We start from the raw sequence: 15833 nt of genomic DNA, 5'->3' as shown, positions 1-15833 counted from the left end.
AAGCAAACTATCAATTTTTTCCCCCTTGATGTTGAAATTGAAACGTGTCAAAGGTTCATCGTGTGGGACCAACTCTTATCTGATTGGTTTTTTTTGAACCACCATGTTAGCCGATAATACGGATTTATTCTCGCAAGTACCAGATCACACGGTGGGCGAATCAGGAGCGCTCAATGGTCGGCTAATGGTGCACTCGCCCTTGTTGATATTGACATGCGATTAGTAAAGGCAGTTATTGTTTTTTTTTTTAATTTTAAAAAAAACTAAATAAAAATGTTTTCGTTACTCAAGCAATGAGACTGACTACATGTGCCGGGCAATCCCTGTAGCCACATAATATAATATAATATCAGAACAATACTTTCAGATATTTTTTTAAGTAAATTATTGAACTCTTTATTAGTTTTTTTTTACGAATCATTAGATAAATGTAAACAATTTTTGGTATCAAACTTTTATGGTAGAAAGTTTACAACAACGTTTCGGCCTGTGGGCCTATATGTATGAGTTAATTCGTCGTTTCTTGGGCCATTAAACGGCCTCGTATTGTGGGCCTTGTAGGAACTAACAGCCCATAAACATTAACATCCCCTGCCCGAAGAGTTAGAAACCCCAAAACCCTCGCAAGAACCGCAAAAAGCACAAGCGGTTACAGTTCGCGGAGAAGAGAAGACACAAAGATTTGAGCAGTTGAGCTGAAGCTTCAATGGCGGCGAAGAACAGACCAGAAACCAACAAACCCGTGAAAAGAATATTCGCAAAAACCGAACCGAGTAACCCCGCTTCGAAGAAGCCGAAGCTCGCGGGTTCAAAACCCTCAGAAGTATCTCAAAGCAAGGACTTTAAGAAGCCTTTCAATCCAGATAAACGAAAACAAAAACCATTTAAATCCGAGCTCCAGAAAACGGATGGGAACAAAGAAAAGAATCAATCCTTAACGAAGCGCGAGCTTCGGCTTCGTGCCAAGGTTTTTATTTTTTCGTTATTTTTTGCAAATTGTTCTTTTTTAAAGTTTAGTTTTACATTTTTCTCATACACTGGTGTTTTTGGTTTAATTACAGGAACTGGCAGAGGCTAGGAAGAAGAAGAGGAAGAGGCATTACGATTTGGAGCTGGTATGCATTTTCTTATTTTTTGTCCACTTCATTCATAATTAGGATTGAAGCTATGTGTTGTACATTTGTGATAGAAGGAATAAAGCCGAAGAATTTTAATTTTTTTTTGTGCTGGGGTTGGTTAAAACATGTAAAATAGCTGAGACTGCGAGCTCTTGTTGACTAAGCAAATTTTATTTTCATCTTGATAGGAGCTTGCATCACTGTGGGAGAAGATGAGGCAGCGGAATATTGCTAAAGAAACTAGATCAAAGTATGAATTTTGGTGCAAATGTTATATTCACAGTTATTAATTGTGTTATTTTGAATGTTTTTCTTTCTTTTGATTAGATTGATAAGTGAAGCTCTGCAGAAGATGAAGGGAAAGATCCCAGAAATTGCTGGCTCCCATGTTTCCTCTCGTGTTCTTCAGGTAATTTTTGGAAACTTTGTGCGGGAATTTTTGTATTTACATCTGTGATTTTTTCGCCTTAAGTTTGTTCCTTTCATGTTTCTTTCACCTCAGACTTGCGTCAAGTATTGTTCACAAGCTGAAAGAGATGCTGTTTTTGAGGAGCTTCAGCCACATTTTCTCTCCCTAGCTGATAACACTTATGCAGTTCATCTCGTGAAGAAAATGATAGATAATGGTATGATTTAGCCTCTAAGAATTAAAAGAGAAACTTTAGTATTTTGCTTGAATGAATAATTCGTATATGTTGTTCTTGCTCTTGTAACCCTCTACTTTGAGATTATTTGATGACGCTCTTATGTTCTATTTGTAGCTTCAAAGAAGCAGCTGGCAGGGTTTATCTCAGCACTCCATGGGAATGTTGCTTCCCTTCTTCGACACATGGTTGGATCTGTTGGTACGTTATTACCATCTCAGTCTTTGCTTTTTTATTTTCAATGTGAAAAGTAGAATGGCCCAATTATGGTAGTAATCTTATACGCACATTACAAGGGTTGGGACTTGGCACCTAAGAGTCTTTGGTTTTAAAATATGTTATTACGTGATAAAGAAAAAGAAAATCCTTAGTTCAGTTTCCAGCAGTAATTTTGTATAACTTAATGTAGGTAGACTTGCAATTTCCTGGGATTTATAAAGAAATGAAACCTGTCTCACTATAATATGATTTAACTAATTGATTCATCTGCAAGAAATTTTGATGACGTCTTGGTAGGAATCTGGTCTATCTATCTTTGACCCTTTCTGTTTTATAAAGTTTCTCACTCTTTTTCTTTTCTTTCCAGTTGTCGAGCATGCATACCAACTGGGAAATGCAACTCAAAAACAAGAGCTTCTGGTAGAATTGTACTCTACAGAGCTTCAGTTGTTTAAGGACCTGGTGTCAATCAAAGAGAGCAGGTAAACCAAAGAATTAACATTCTTTCATCAATGAATCCACTAATTGATGATCTGTTTTAGCAGGATAGTTGCAGCAATATCTTGTGCAACTCCGAGGATTCTATTACTTTCCTTTCCTTTTTCAATTTTCCATTTTTCCTTTTTGGTTACAATTAAGTTTCATTGAATAGTCATGGGCATTTGTTCTATTGAAAAAAGACATTGTAGTGTTGTACCGGGGAGGTTCGTTTCTTTGGCATTTGGCAAGGAAGACTGCATTATTGAACCTCTGTTCTTGAAGAAAATTCTTTAATGGATGATTAAAGGGATTCATGGTTCTCTCTTGTAAATGCTTGTGAAAATTGATTATAATGTATTGCAATAGGCATGTATGGATTTTCTTAAAAGTTAAAATCTGTTCACAGCATTTTCATTGGGCCATTTCATGTGGAATTGGAAATTCACAAGCAAGGTCTTGGTTCTGTAGCCAACCGTTTAATCTTTTTTAATCTGCGTTAGGTTGGTCGATGTAATTTCAAAGCTAGGCCTGCAGAAAGCATCAGTGCTGAGACATATGGCTTCTGTAATTCAACCAATTCTAGAGAAAGGAATTATTGATCATTCTATCATACACAGAGTCTTGATGGAGTATCTCAGCATGGCTGATAAGGTGTGTTTGAGATTTTTATATGCATTCCGTAAATTATGAGAAATTCTGTAGTATTTTCTTCACTTGTAATCTTTTTCTCTTCTAAGTCTGGTCTGTTGACAGTCCTCTGCTGCAGACATAATTCAACAGTTGTCTGGCCCACTCCTTGTTCGTATGATCCATACTAGGGATGGTTCTAAGATTGGTATGCTTTGTGTCAAGCATGGGAGTGCAAAGGTTTGTTGCAATTGATATTAGATTTTATGAATCTCTCTGTTCCTTTCCCTCCACAACCCCCCCCCCCCCACAAACACACCCAAAAAAAAAAGAAAAACACGAAATGCATGTGGACTTCTGACTTTCATTGACTTTTGAGTTGTTCTTCACTGTTGTGATTTATTTTTAGGAAAGAAAGAAGATTATCAAAGGAATGAAAGGGCACATTGGCAAGGTAGCTCATGACCAATGTGGGAGTATGGTAAGATTACTCCTAACCACTTGAATATTGTTATTCCAAAAGATGCATTTATCAGTTCCTGTTAGCTTTCTGATTTACAGGTCCTTGACTTGGTTTAGAATAAATTACTTAATTCCATGCTATCTTATGGTCTGGTTGCAGGTACTTCTCTGCATTGTTTCAATAGTTGATGACACAAAACTTATCACAAAGGTTGGTTTTGAGGCTTTTAGCAAAATAGTTGTTTGACATAGTCTACACTTAGCAAGTGCTGTTTCTTGATAGAGTTACTAAATAAGTCTCTCCTGTTTACAGATTATCATTCGTGAGCTTCAATCGATTATAAAGGAGCTTGTTATGGATAAGGTTTGCACTCTTCGTAAACTTTTACATTATGTTGATGACTAAATTTTAAGGAAAGTTTGGAATGTCCTTGATTGAGAAGTGGGTTGTTCTATTAAGCATTTCATTTTATGTGATACAACACTTGGTATTTCCTTTTAGTTTAATGTTTATTACATTCCTACCTATGAGATGTTGTAGTATGTTTGTACACAGGTATCTGACTGGAGACCACCAGACAGTCCTCCAAGTTTAACTTTACTCTTTTGATAATTCTACATTCCAAATGGTTTTTACAAATTTCAGAATGGAAGACGAGTGCTACTGCAGCTACTACATCCTAACTGTTCACGTTATCTCAGCCCTGATGATCTGGGCTCCCTAAATTTATCTATTCCTTCTCTTTGTGCCAAGGTAAAATGAAGAGAGATATTTTCTAGACTATCTTACACTAGTGATGTGGATCTGCTGCAACTTAATCTGATCTTCCCTCTCTCAAATCAGGAAGGGTCAGAAGTAAATTCTGAAGCAAAGAACAATGAATCTAGCAAAGAGATGGCTGACCAAGAAGTAGTAGCAGTTCAGGCTGATGAAAGTACAAGTCCAGCTGAGAATCTTCCCTTAGCTGAGGGTGGGAAGAAAGACCCTCGTGTAAGAAGGCAAGAGTTGTTGGTCAGCAGTGGACTAGCTGAGGTTTGTGGCTTTGGTTAGACTTCTAAGTTGGCAATTGTATTTGAAGGATTTCTAGTATTATTTGGATGTTTTGCATCCATCATGTCTAGTGTCTAGCTTGAATTGCTTGTTTGTTCTGTGTTGCAGAGTATGATCGATGTATGTATTGAGAATGCAGGAGAATTGCTTAGATCAAATTTTGGCAAAGAAGTCTTATACGAGGTAGTCAAATTGTTCATTGCCAATTGTTATGCTTATGATGGTATTGCCTAAATTGCCAAAGGTTTGTTGGCTGAAGTTCTGTTGGAAATTGGAAATTTCATTTTTCCCAAAAGGAAGCAATAGGTTTTTTTCCGAAAATTCCTATTTATGTGCACAGACATGCACATGTGACATGGAACATCTGAGTTGGCCCTTTTTCAATGTGTTTGCCCCATAATGTCTCAACTAATCAAATGTGACACATACAGGTTGCAAAAGGGGGCTCTGATGACATTCTTTGCCCAACCTTGGATGACAAGTTGAACACCTTGCATGAGACTATAGCATCTCTTGCATCAGAGTCCAAATCTGAAGCATCCGAAGAGGAGCATGTCCTTGAAAATTTCCACTCCAGCCGCACTATTAGGAAACTAGTCATGGACTGCCCAAAATTTGCTTCCACTTTATGGAAGAATGCTTTAAAAGGGAAGTCTGAATTCTGGGCCCAAGGTCACAGGTGAGGCTAAATTTGCTTTCTACTTGCAAGTTTACCCAATTATAAGATAAGTTCATGTGAATTTTGATGTATGTACTAATTTCCATTGCTGTGATTGCAGTTGCAAAGTAGTAACTGCTTTCTTGGAATCTTCAGATTTTAAGGTCCGTGAATTGGCAAAGACGGAGCTGCAGCCCTTGATAGATAGTGGCTCCCTCAAAATCCCTGAAGCCAAGCAACTGCCAAAAGAAGTTTAGTTGCTTCATCTCTTGTGGTGGAAGAGCAAGATTCCTTTTACAATGGAATAGAGGTGGTATAATTGAATCATGGGCTAATTTGCATCTGTACTCAACCCCGCTTAAAGCAATCCATGAATCTAATGGGAGATAAAGTGATCAAATAGGCAATTATTGGTCTCTGATGAGTGGGATTCAAGGCATCTGGCATGATCCTGTTTTTCCCAGATGGATCCGAGGAATTACAGAGTGAAAGATAGTTCTAATATATTTTGGATTTTAGCTACAATTTCTGTAAAACATGAAAGAAGGTGGCTATAAAATTTTGATGTATTACTTATATATTTTCTGTTTTCACTTTCGTGGTTGATGTTGTGTTTCAGTTCTGATGTATACAATTATTTATTTAGAGGCATTTTGATTACTAAAAAAGCAATGCGGATGTAGTCTTGATAAAAGAAGAGATTATGCAATTCGCATTGTATTTTATTAATGAAACGTTAAATCTGAATGCCGATTTATGAACGGATACAAGTGGATTTGCTCTTAAACATTCCCCTCTGTGGTCTGCTCTCAAAGATTGGTGAATCATAACACATCCCGCTTGCCTCATCACATTTTTCCATATTTTCCCTAGGAAAGTACCAGAAACTCTGTGGTTTGATAAACATTCTATTTCGGAGATGCGGGTATCCTTGAAAGAGATAGTTGGATGGATCAAAGATAGGAGTCTCTTTCTGGGTCCTGTGGCGACTTTGGAACAAATTGCTTGATGGATTAACAAGTAGAGATTCCTTCCTTGATGCAGCAGCACTCAAACAGTTCTCTATCACTTTCGCCTCTTCTTTGAATCTTTCCTTTATGTCCCTCAGGTTTCTCAGAATTTTATAAGATCTTGACCAGGCAGCCGGATTCCAAGCCTTGTATTTTGATGTACGTGAATTCACAGGTGACTTGCAGCTTGTGTAGGGGATTCTGTTGCATTCAATGCAAAACTTTTTCCATCTCTCCAAATTAAAAGCTCTTCTCTTGGCAGTGTCTGAGAGACATGTATATGCCTGCAGCCAGAAATTTAACCAGCATTTAGAATAAACAAGATATTTTTTAAGGGTGTGTGGATCCAAAGCGCCGTCACTTTAATTTACTGGTATTGTGGAATGAGATAAACAGTTCTCAAGTATCAATGATTGAAAATTTACTGTTATTGTGTAAATGTTAAGCTTTGTTGCACTTGCATGCTTAAATATCTGAACTCAAAACAAATGGAATTACTTCGAATATCCTACTTATTTATATGAGCCCACTCAAACCTCATATTTCCAAAACAAAACATTAACAGCTAAGAGATGAAATTGTAGATTTTTTTTTCCTCTCTCTCTGGAGGTTGGTCCCATTATGAGTGCAATATTGCCAAATGAATGTGCTCCTACCAAACTATCAGATGCTGTTGGTAAAGTTAAAGATCACATGAACCAAATTCTGTTGTCAAATTGAATGATGTTTGTTACCTTCTCTCTCTACGATATTGTCTGGTGGGACAACCCCTACTAACTGTCTCATCCATTACCCCGAGACTCCAATAATGCAACCATTATAGTACCAGCATTTAACACTTTCCTGGCCTCCGTTCTCTTTCTTGTCATTTTTTTTTTTGGGCAATCTTTTAGGTGGTTGTGTTTGTGCTTGAACTTGTGACCCAATTCATCATTTAGAAGTCTTGTAAATTGTGCAAAGGAGAATACATTAGGGTCTTTTTTTTAAATAAAAAAATTATCTCATTATTTCCTAATATTAAAACCGTGAAAAAAAAAAATGAAAAACCACCATCCTCTACTGTCAATCTAATATAATAATATCAAAGTTGTGTATTAAGAGAAACACATTTATAATTCACAAGTAAAGTTTGATTTCTGAACATCAATTACAATATCAGTAAAGAAATAAGGTATTAAAACGACAGAGATTTGAATAATGGTCAAAGTGAGAAAGGGATTCAAGCGTTATTCTTGCATTGTGATGAAATTAAAAAAAAAAATGACCCATCTCAAAGAAGAATCACATTTGCATAATTAATGTGCCGAGATTTAACAAAAACATGAGAATCTATAAATCCAACCTCTGAAATAAGCTTGAATGCAATCTCAGCTTTGCGGTGCTTGTTCTTGTCTGGATGAAGTTGCAGAGCTGTACGCAAAAAAACACAATCCCCTATCATCAATTCACGTACATGATGTAAGTACAATGTCGATGCATTCACTGAAGAAACTTACCAAGTTTATGGTACCGCTTTCGGATAGTTTCTATTGTTGCTTCTTCGTCAACCTATTGAAATCAATGCAAAAACTTAAAATCTTGAATGAAAGAAAGATACCCAGATGAAGATTGATCAACATAAAGATCAAGAAAGCTCGAAAAGCTTACACCGAGAAGGCGGTACCAGTCGATGAAATGTGACTCGGCGGGGCTTGGAGGACTAATGCGCCTGTGAGCACAGCCAATGGCGGTTGTTGAAATGGAGCAAATTTCTAGAACTAACTTGGATTTCATATCTGAATCTTCTTTATCAAATATCCCCATTTGACAAAACTTAAAGAAAACTTGAACAAGAATCAAAGAATGTGATTTTTTTTTTTCTTTTTTTTTTTGGGAAATGAGAGTGGAGCGGTTAAGAAAAAAGAGCAAAGTTTTCGGGAGAGTTTTTTTGAAAGTGGATCAGTTGGTGGGAAGAGAAATAGCGAGAGAGAGCCTCGCGTTGATTTTGTCACGTGGTTATTTTTTCAGCCGCTTTGGAAGTGCTTTTACAGGAAGTGATTTCATTGATAGCCGGTTTATTTTATTTTTTTTGGGTTAACTAGCTGTTGACAATTTTGAAAAAAAAGTATCGGTATTCTTAAGCCTTAATTGGGCAATTAAATTTGCATCCCTATATGGTAGTGGAATATAACTGTCATAAAAACTTGAATTATGATTTTTTAATTATGCCATTTTATGTGCTTTTCAGATTTTTTCTGAGGATCTTGTAACATGCTTGAGATTTATTTTCTTTAATATATTTGCTCATTTAATGAACACAAATTATTTCATCACAGGAAGTTTTGGTGATTAGAATAACAGCAGGGCTTTTCAAATGAAACGTTTTTTGCAGCAAACAAGAGATCAATGTGATGCCGATGAGTCAAGAAAAGAAACCGACGGAGTGATAATGGGATTTAGAAGAGGCCAATAGGAAAATAAAGTTGAAGCCAAAGTTTTATGTATTTTTCATTAGTAGGTGACATTGAATTCAACAAGGGTAATTGAATAGAAAAATTGAATTCTAAAACAGAATTCGTGTGACCCAGGAGCGTCCAATATGCCGTGACCCACATACATGATGCCTAGTTGAATGTTGGAAGTTCGAAAATTTAGCAATTGCATCCAACACTTGATCATGAGAAGGTGAAATACATATCCCTTTTTGGCTCCTACTTCCATGTATAAATTTTTATTTTCCCTCATTATAATAATTGATAAATCATAAAATAAACGACATATTAGGCTTGTCTCTCACCTAAGTCTTTCTCTCTCGATCTTAAAGATAGGTATCGAAGTTTATTGATAAAATAAAAAAAAAAACCTGGAGGAGAAAATTTAAATATCTCTTGTAGAGAGTAATTTACCGCCAAATGTGGAGACACGTTATAAAAGGGAGCTGGCTAAGTTACAGATTCTGTAACATACAGATCCAACTTAGCCAGCTCCTGATTGGTTAGCTAGCTACCAAACAAAAACAATTGCACGCTTTTTCTCCATATGCAGGACAGGTGTGGTGCATGCATTGGGTGCGTATGTTACAGAATCTGTAAGGTAGACAGGTCCTATAAAAGTGATCCTTTTACAATTTTGTCTGAGCATTGTGTGGGTCAACTTGGAATCTAGAGAATTGGGCTTTGATTGTTTTTATTTTATGGTGTTTGGATTTGTCTGCTAAGCTGGAATCAACAGGATTTTGCGCGTTTCACTAGGACTGACTCTGCTCGGGTCACCAATGTCCCTAATACGTAGGTCGATTAGAGCAATCGCAAAATTTACGGTGTAGCTCCTCGAGTTGGAAGAATTCTAAAACCAATGCATAATATTGTTGTTTTCTTCATTAAATGATAATAATAATGCTGCAGAGTATTGTTAATTTCTTTATATTTGGCTTCATTTGTAAATTCAACGTTTTAATTCATCCAATGCAGATTCTTCTTTCTGTCACCATTAATAAAGCTACTTACCTAGTTTTAGATCCCATTTAGATAATGACACTAGAAAGAACAATTATTATTATTATTATTATTATTGTTCTAATTGATGACTGTTGACAGGAGATAGTTCAATTCTTATATTCGAATAAACATAGTATAAAAATGACCAAAAATAATGCACAAATGATTTGCAAATGACTTATAAGATTGTACAGCGTCGTACGAGCGATCATAAGCAATAAACAAATAACATACGAGTGTAATGTCTATCGTGTATATAATATATATACAAGAAAATAGAGAATTTTGCTAAGTTGAAACGTCAAATTTTCAGCCATTAAAAAGTAGGACCAATCGGAATAAATTCCGCAAACAAACCCAATAATGTTGGGCTTTATTAAGCTCATCACTCGCATCATCCTCTCACATCACGGTCCAAAAGTCCAAACTCCGAAACCATCGTTATGGGGCCCACTTAAAGATTTACGTGTGGAGTTGGATCCAGCCTAGCCAGTCTTCATGGCCCCACGATCTGTGGGCCCCACCTTCCAGCGCCACACATTTGTCCTCATCTTCATTAATCATAGTTCATTCTCCCACTCCATAATTAAAAATAAATAAATAATAAACCCGTGAAAGAAAGGGAACGCACCGGATTTACCTTTCGTCTCATCCACCACTATCAACTGAGATCCCTGACGTGCGCGCCCCTCTTATCTGTTTCTTCTCTGCATCAACGTGCATTTTCCATACTTACCAAAACACCCTTCCCATTCTTCGCAAATCTGCCTAAAATTTACTAAAGAGGTTAGGATATTCTAGTACTTTAAATACCCCTGCTTCTGACACAAACTCAACTGAAAACTAAAAACTAAAAACTAAAAGCTAAACCAACTGAACCCAAAACAAAGCTTCCTCGACGTTTCGAAATCGACACTCCTCTCTCGTTATAAGCCCATTATCTTTCTCTTAAAAATTTCACTTTTGCCCCTCGCGTTAGCTAGCTATCCTTTTCGTTTCGATCTCAAAAAGAATTTCAGATGTTCTGATCTGGTCTTCGAAACGGATGGCTGCGGGAACAATGGCGACGGCGGCGGCCGCGGCGGTGCTGCTGTACTATGTGCTGAGCCGTAGAACGGCGTCGAAAGATGCGGAGGACTGCGGAGATTTATCGAAAGCGAGCAGATCGGTGAGGAGACGGATTGTTAGAAGGCCTGCACAGGCGCCTGCCACGTGGATTGAGACCATCACTACCTTGTCTGAAACGCTGCGTTTTACTTACTCCGAGACTTTGGGTAAATGGCCGATTGCTGACCTCGCTTTCGGCATCAATTATCTTTTGCGAAAACAAGTAAGTTCATTTCTTTCAGCTCTGTTTCTTTGTTCTATCAAAAAAATGTAAGAAATTTAGCTTCTTTATTTTTTTATTTTTAAAAAAAATCTTATGTGTATCTTGTTCTCAGCTGATTTAATTTATGGTGAAAAAGAAACTCAATGCATGTTATTAAGATTTTGTGTACTGTTATTTGAGGTATTTTATAACTAAAAATTTTTTTTTTTTTTTTTTAGTCATTTTAATTGAAAAAACAGTATAAACTTTCAGGGTTTTAAGCTTGAACTATTGATTTGATACCTTTGAGTTCATGGAATGCTATTAGAAGATTGGATTATTGGTGATCTTGCTTGTCTTATTCGTCTTCCTGCTGTATTTCTTCGATTTTCTTCTGTATTGCGAACTAATGAATATCTTCTTGTTCTGTTTTCTTGCTGTTTGATGTTATCGAGTGTTATTTTATTGCAGGGTAATTTTCATGTTGCGAGTGTATATGCTGGCAATGAGAGCATACAACTAAAAGGCCCTGAAATTATTGTTGAATTGAATAACTTATTGAGGTTATTGACTCTATGCATGCTCTTCTCAAAGAAGACATTTCCAGTCTTTTTAGAGTCTGCCGGTTACTCTGAAGAAGAAGTCCTACTTCAAAAACCGAAGGCGGGGGTAGGTCACTCTCTGCACTGCCTCTGTTTTTAGTAGGTGGTCACAGTCTGAATGCATTTTGTTTTGAATTAACTTCTTGAAGTTGATTAGCTTTTTCGTAGGTGTATATGGTGGTTTGAAATTTTGGACATAGAGTTGAATGTATTTTTAGAAATACTAGGGATTGGTGACACTAATACCAGCTAATTTCAACTGAAATTTTGGACATAGAGTTGACTGTATTTTTAGAAAGACTGGGGATTGGTGTGAATAATACCTGTTAATTTCAATTCAGAATTTATGATTCTGTGTTACCAAACTTAGTACTAGGAATGTTCTATACTAAGCATGGGTAAGTGATAAAGGAATCTTGATATTTTATTTACTTCAATGTTGTGTTGAAATACTGTTTTCAACTGTTCCCTTGATATGATTGCACTAAAAGAAGCTGCATGTTTGTATGGCTTCCAATTTCTTAGTAATTCCTTTTTATTCTATTTACCTTGGATTATCTAGGGAGCCTGAATTGGCAAACTTTGTTTTATTTGATTTTGAAGATTACTAGAGTGATGTTTTTTTAATGTTCACCATAATGATTGCAGCTTCTGAAGCCCGCTTTCACAATTATACGGGATAAAAATTCAAAATGTTTCCTTCTATTGATTCGTGGTACTCATAGCATCAAAGATACACTAACAGCAGTAACTGGTGCGGTGGTCCCTTTCCACCATTCTGTTTTACATGATGGTGGGATAAGCAATTTGGTTTTAGGATACGCGCACTGTGGAATGGTTGCTGCAGCTCGTTGGATTGCAAAGCTTAGTACACCTTGCCTGCTTAAGGCTCTTGGTGAATATCCTGACTTCAAAATTAAGGTAATCAATGCGTATCTTCTTGACAATCATGTTGTTAATCCTAATGTTTCTCTTGCTTTGGGTCAAAGGAGATGCCCTGGGGCAAATCAGATGGTTTACTGGTGCCTACACCCAATGGTTGCATTCAAGTCAATTTCATTTTGGAAATTCATTTACAGCATAAATGAGCTGTATTTTGATGTTTCTGTCAACATTCATATAAATAGATTTCGGTCCTCCGAAAATATTTTGCATTAACTGAAACCTCTCTATTTTCTACCTGTTAATCAATTTGATCTTTGTCAGCAAATCCAGATTCATAGTATCTAATAATTCATGGATGTTGATGTCAGCTTCCAGCCGTTAGAAGGTGTTATTGGATGTTGAAACACTATTATTATAATCCCTCTCCATCACTAGATATCTCGTTTTGGAGAAAGCATTTTTTTCCTCCTTTTTTCGAAACATATTATCATCATTCTGTTATAATTACTTATATGGGTACTGATCTTATTTGTTGCTACAAGCTTTCTTGTCCTTGGTATGCGGACCTGATCCAATGCTTCATTTTCATATTCAGATTGTTGGGCATTCACTGGGCGGTGGTACTGCTGCACTATTAACTTATGTTCTGAGAGAGCAGAAAGAGTTCTCCTCTTGTAGTTGTTTCGCATTTGCACCAGGTAATTACTGGCTACTTCATTTTTCTGTCTCTTTTTGTTCCATATGTAAATGACAATAACTCTGCTTTAGCGTGATTTGCTATATCTAACTGCTTGAAGTACTGTTTTGCAGCTGCCTGTATGACGTGGGATTTGGCAGAATCAGGCAAGCACTTTATTACTACTCTTATTAATGGATCTGATCTAGTGCCTACATTCTCCACTGCTTCTATTGATGATCTTCGTTTTGAGGTTCTGTATCTGTTTCTCTTTAGTGGAAAAGAATCTATGTTCTCTATAACATCGATCCTTAACGATCATAGTCTAAACTGTCTTGTATTATTTAATGTCACAATCCTTTTTCAAATTCTTATCAGGTCACAGCATCATCTTGGTTAAATGATTTGAGGGACCAGGTCGAACGTACAAGGGTCCTGAATGTTGTTTATCGTTCAGCATCTGCTTTGGGGTCTCGCTTACCTTCTATAGCTAGTGCAAGAGCTAGGGTTGTTGGTGCAGGTGCTCTTCTACGACCTGTCTCCAACATTACTCAGGTAATGTCTAGGCCACTCATCTAGTAATGCGACTTTCATAATGTTTTCCTTTGTTTGCCATGAATTGAGCATGACGTAATGGTTATCCTGACACATTAATTTGAGTCTTCTGAATTACTTATGGTAGAATATTAAACTTCCATCCAAGGTTCTTCCTGCAGCTTCTCCCCTCCCTCTGAGTTGTTGCTTCTATGTTGAGACTATAACATTTGATTTATGCTTGGAAAATTTTAGGTTGTAATGAAGCGTGCAAAGAATGTTGCTGAAGCTGTGGTCAAAACCCGCCCATCTCTGTCATCATGGTCTTGCATAGGTCCACGTAGACGAACTGTGGGTCCATTGTCAACCTCCAAAGTTGAGGATATTCCTGACGCTCCTCTAATAACTGAAACTTGCTCTGAAGCTGGTGGTATGACTGCTGTGGTAACAAATGATTCTGTGCACTCTGAAATAGAATATCATTCTTCAAGTAGTGGATTGGGAAATGATGATACAGACGAAGATGAAGAGCTCATTTCGGTGGATGGATGCATTACTAGATCCAATGTGGAAAACATTTCTGAAGGCGAGTTATGGTACCAGTTAGAGAAGGAACTCAAGAGGCAGGAAAACAAAGTCGATGTTCAAGCTCAGGAAGAAGAAGCTGCTGCAGTAAAAGAAATTACAGAAGAAGAAAATGTTCTAGCCGAAGCATCTGAAAGCATAACTTCCATTTCTTCATCAGATGTTACGGAAAGCCATCACTTTTATCCCCCTGGCAGAATCATGCATGTTGTCTCTGTACCTTCATCTGATACTACCAACTTGGATGGTGACAGTCCAGTTGAGGAACGAGTTGGTATATATGAGACGCCGAGAAAACTGTACAATAAAATCCGGCTTTCAAGAACGATGATTAATGATCATTATATGCCCATGTATAAGAAGATGATAGAGCTGCTAGTCAGTGAACTTCAAAAAGAAGCCGCCTGTAATTGTGTAATATTACAAGAATAGAAAATTGTGAGATAATGAAATGCGTTTCGAATTCTGAGTGATATATATGATCAGCTTTTAGCACAAGCGTACAAGGTATTGTAAAAAGTTATTTGCCAACACATCCTCTAAAAATATGCCCCTTGTCAAGAAATACCGTACTCAGCGAATAAAAACGAAATTGCGTTGAGAATTAGGGATTTGTGAGGCCCGGCCCTAAGGCGAGGGCTTCCAAAAATTGACGGGCGAGCTCCACCGAAGTAGGGTGGGAACTCACTCGTCTCAAGACAGTGTGTTCGTTTCACAAGGTGTTGGCACGACCCGCCGTCTCTAAACGATCATTGACGAGTCACCCTTCACCCCTGACAGGACTGGGTTATTGGGTTTCAACGTCGTCTCGTGGATTTTAAATAGCTGCTCCCAACCCTTGACCTCACTTGGAAACCGATGTGGGATTTGCTGCCTTCATCATCTGTGCAAAACAATTGCTGCATAAAAAAGCTACGAAACCGAAGTAGGACATCTGCGGATAATGTTCAAATATTATTTAACATTGATCTTGTTTAGTTATCTTAAAATGTGAAATTAATCATAAAGGAATTCGCTATATTTGTCACTCACGAGTCACCGTCACACCAATGTAAGATCATTCTTCTTCCAGTATCTTCATCAGAAAAATGATATTTTACTGTGATTTAGAAGGTTATTTTAATACTGTTGTTTTTCTTCCATTCAATCCACAATAATGCTCAATTACAAAATCCACAAGAATATACTTTTGAGAACATTTCTATTTTGACCAATAGGACAAAACCAGTATTTTACCAATTATCTCCTGCCATCTTGATGCTGTTGCTATAGCTGAATTTATGGAGTCTGAAATATAGCTTCCGTCACGCTAAATTTCAATGTGTGATAGATGTTTATCTTCTTCTAGCACTCAGCTCTTACAGGGACACAAGGTTTCTTGTGGGATTAAGTTTACTGTTCCCCCTTCTCTGCAATTGCAATAAACAAACCCAACCTGTTCAATTATCGTGTCAATCTTGAACAATCAAAACCCAATATTTAGTGTTGGATTCACTG

At 37.1% G+C, this 15833-nt stretch overlaps 3 protein-coding genes across 3 annotated transcripts; 2 read left to right on the top strand and 1 right to left on the bottom strand.

Moving 5' to 3' along the window:
• Positions 1–610: 610 nt before the first annotated feature.
• LOC102625301 (pumilio homolog 24) lies at positions 611–5837 on the top strand. Its single transcript, XM_006488958.4, has 17 exons — positions 611–967; positions 1062–1115; positions 1307–1368; positions 1446–1527; positions 1621–1744; positions 1880–1963; positions 2349–2463; positions 2962–3112; positions 3215–3328; positions 3498–3569; positions 3711–3761; positions 3864–3914; positions 4197–4304; positions 4395–4583; positions 4710–4784; positions 5033–5280; positions 5381–5837. Exons 1-17 carry the CDS (start codon positions 707–709, stop codon positions 5514–5516), a joined length of 1977 nt encoding a protein of 658 aa, XP_006489021.1. The 5' UTR covers positions 611–706; the 3' UTR covers positions 5517–5837.
• A 111-nt stretch (positions 5838–5948) lies between these two features.
• On the bottom strand, positions 5949–8336 carry LOC102614303 (pre-mRNA-splicing factor cwf23). The gene is made up of 4 exons (XM_006489189.4): positions 7917–8336; positions 7766–7817; positions 7612–7679; positions 5949–6553 (listed from the first exon to the last, which is right to left on the bottom strand). Exons 1-4 carry the CDS (start codon positions 8070–8072, stop codon positions 6014–6016), a joined length of 816 nt encoding a protein of 271 aa, XP_006489252.1. The 5' UTR covers positions 8073–8336; the 3' UTR covers positions 5949–6013.
• A 2028-nt stretch (positions 8337–10364) lies between these two features.
• LOC102625570 (uncharacterized) lies at positions 10365–14809 on the top strand. The gene is made up of 7 exons (XM_006488959.4): positions 10365–11075; positions 11526–11723; positions 12305–12577; positions 13137–13239; positions 13352–13470; positions 13596–13772; positions 14007–14809. Exons 1-7 carry the CDS (start codon positions 10791–10793, stop codon positions 14766–14768), a joined length of 1917 nt encoding a protein of 638 aa, XP_006489022.1. The 5' UTR covers positions 10365–10790; the 3' UTR covers positions 14769–14809.
• The last annotated feature ends 1024 nt before the right edge of the window (positions 14810–15833 follow it).

Source organism: Citrus sinensis, chromosome 1, assembly GCF_022201045.2.
Source record: "Citrus sinensis cultivar Valencia sweet orange chromosome 1, DVS_A1.0, whole genome shotgun sequence".
NCBI classification, from domain to species: domain Eukaryota; kingdom Viridiplantae; phylum Streptophyta; class Magnoliopsida; order Sapindales; family Rutaceae; genus Citrus; species Citrus sinensis.
The sequence above is the reverse complement of the archived record's forward strand: the minus strand, read 5'-3'. Positions and strand labels throughout refer to the sequence as shown.

Coding starts and splice junctions, on each gene's coding strand:
- LOC102625570 (XM_006488959.4), top strand. CDS start 10,791: ATGGCTGCGGGAACAATGGCGACGGCGGCGGCCGCGGCGGTGCTGCTG. Junction 11,076..11,525: donor ATTATCTTTTGCGAAAACAA/GTAAGTTCATTT, acceptor ATTTTATTGCAG/GGTAATTTTCATGTTGCGAG. Junction 13,773..14,006: donor CTGTCTCCAACATTACTCAG/GTAATGTCTAGG, acceptor GGAAAATTTTAG/GTTGTAATGAAGCGTGCAAA.
- LOC102614303 (XM_006489189.4), bottom strand. CDS start 8,072: ATGGGGATATTTGATAAAGAAGATTCAGATATGAAATCCAAGTTAGTT. Junction 7,818..7,916: donor ACTGGTACCGCCTTCTCGGT/GTAAGCTTTTCG, acceptor TGATTTCAATAG/GTTGACGAAGAAGCAACAAT. Junction 7,680..7,765: donor AAAGCGGTACCATAAACTTG/GTAAGTTTCTTC, acceptor TTTTGCGTACAG/CTCTGCAACTTCATCCAGAC.
- LOC102625301 (XM_006488958.4), top strand. CDS start 707: ATGGCGGCGAAGAACAGACCAGAAACCAACAAACCCGTGAAAAGAATA. Junction 1,116..1,306: donor GGCATTACGATTTGGAGCTG/GTATGCATTTTC, acceptor TCATCTTGATAG/GAGCTTGCATCACTGTGGGA. Junction 3,570..3,710: donor ATGACCAATGTGGGAGTATG/GTAAGATTACTC, acceptor GTCTGGTTGCAG/GTACTTCTCTGCATTGTTTC.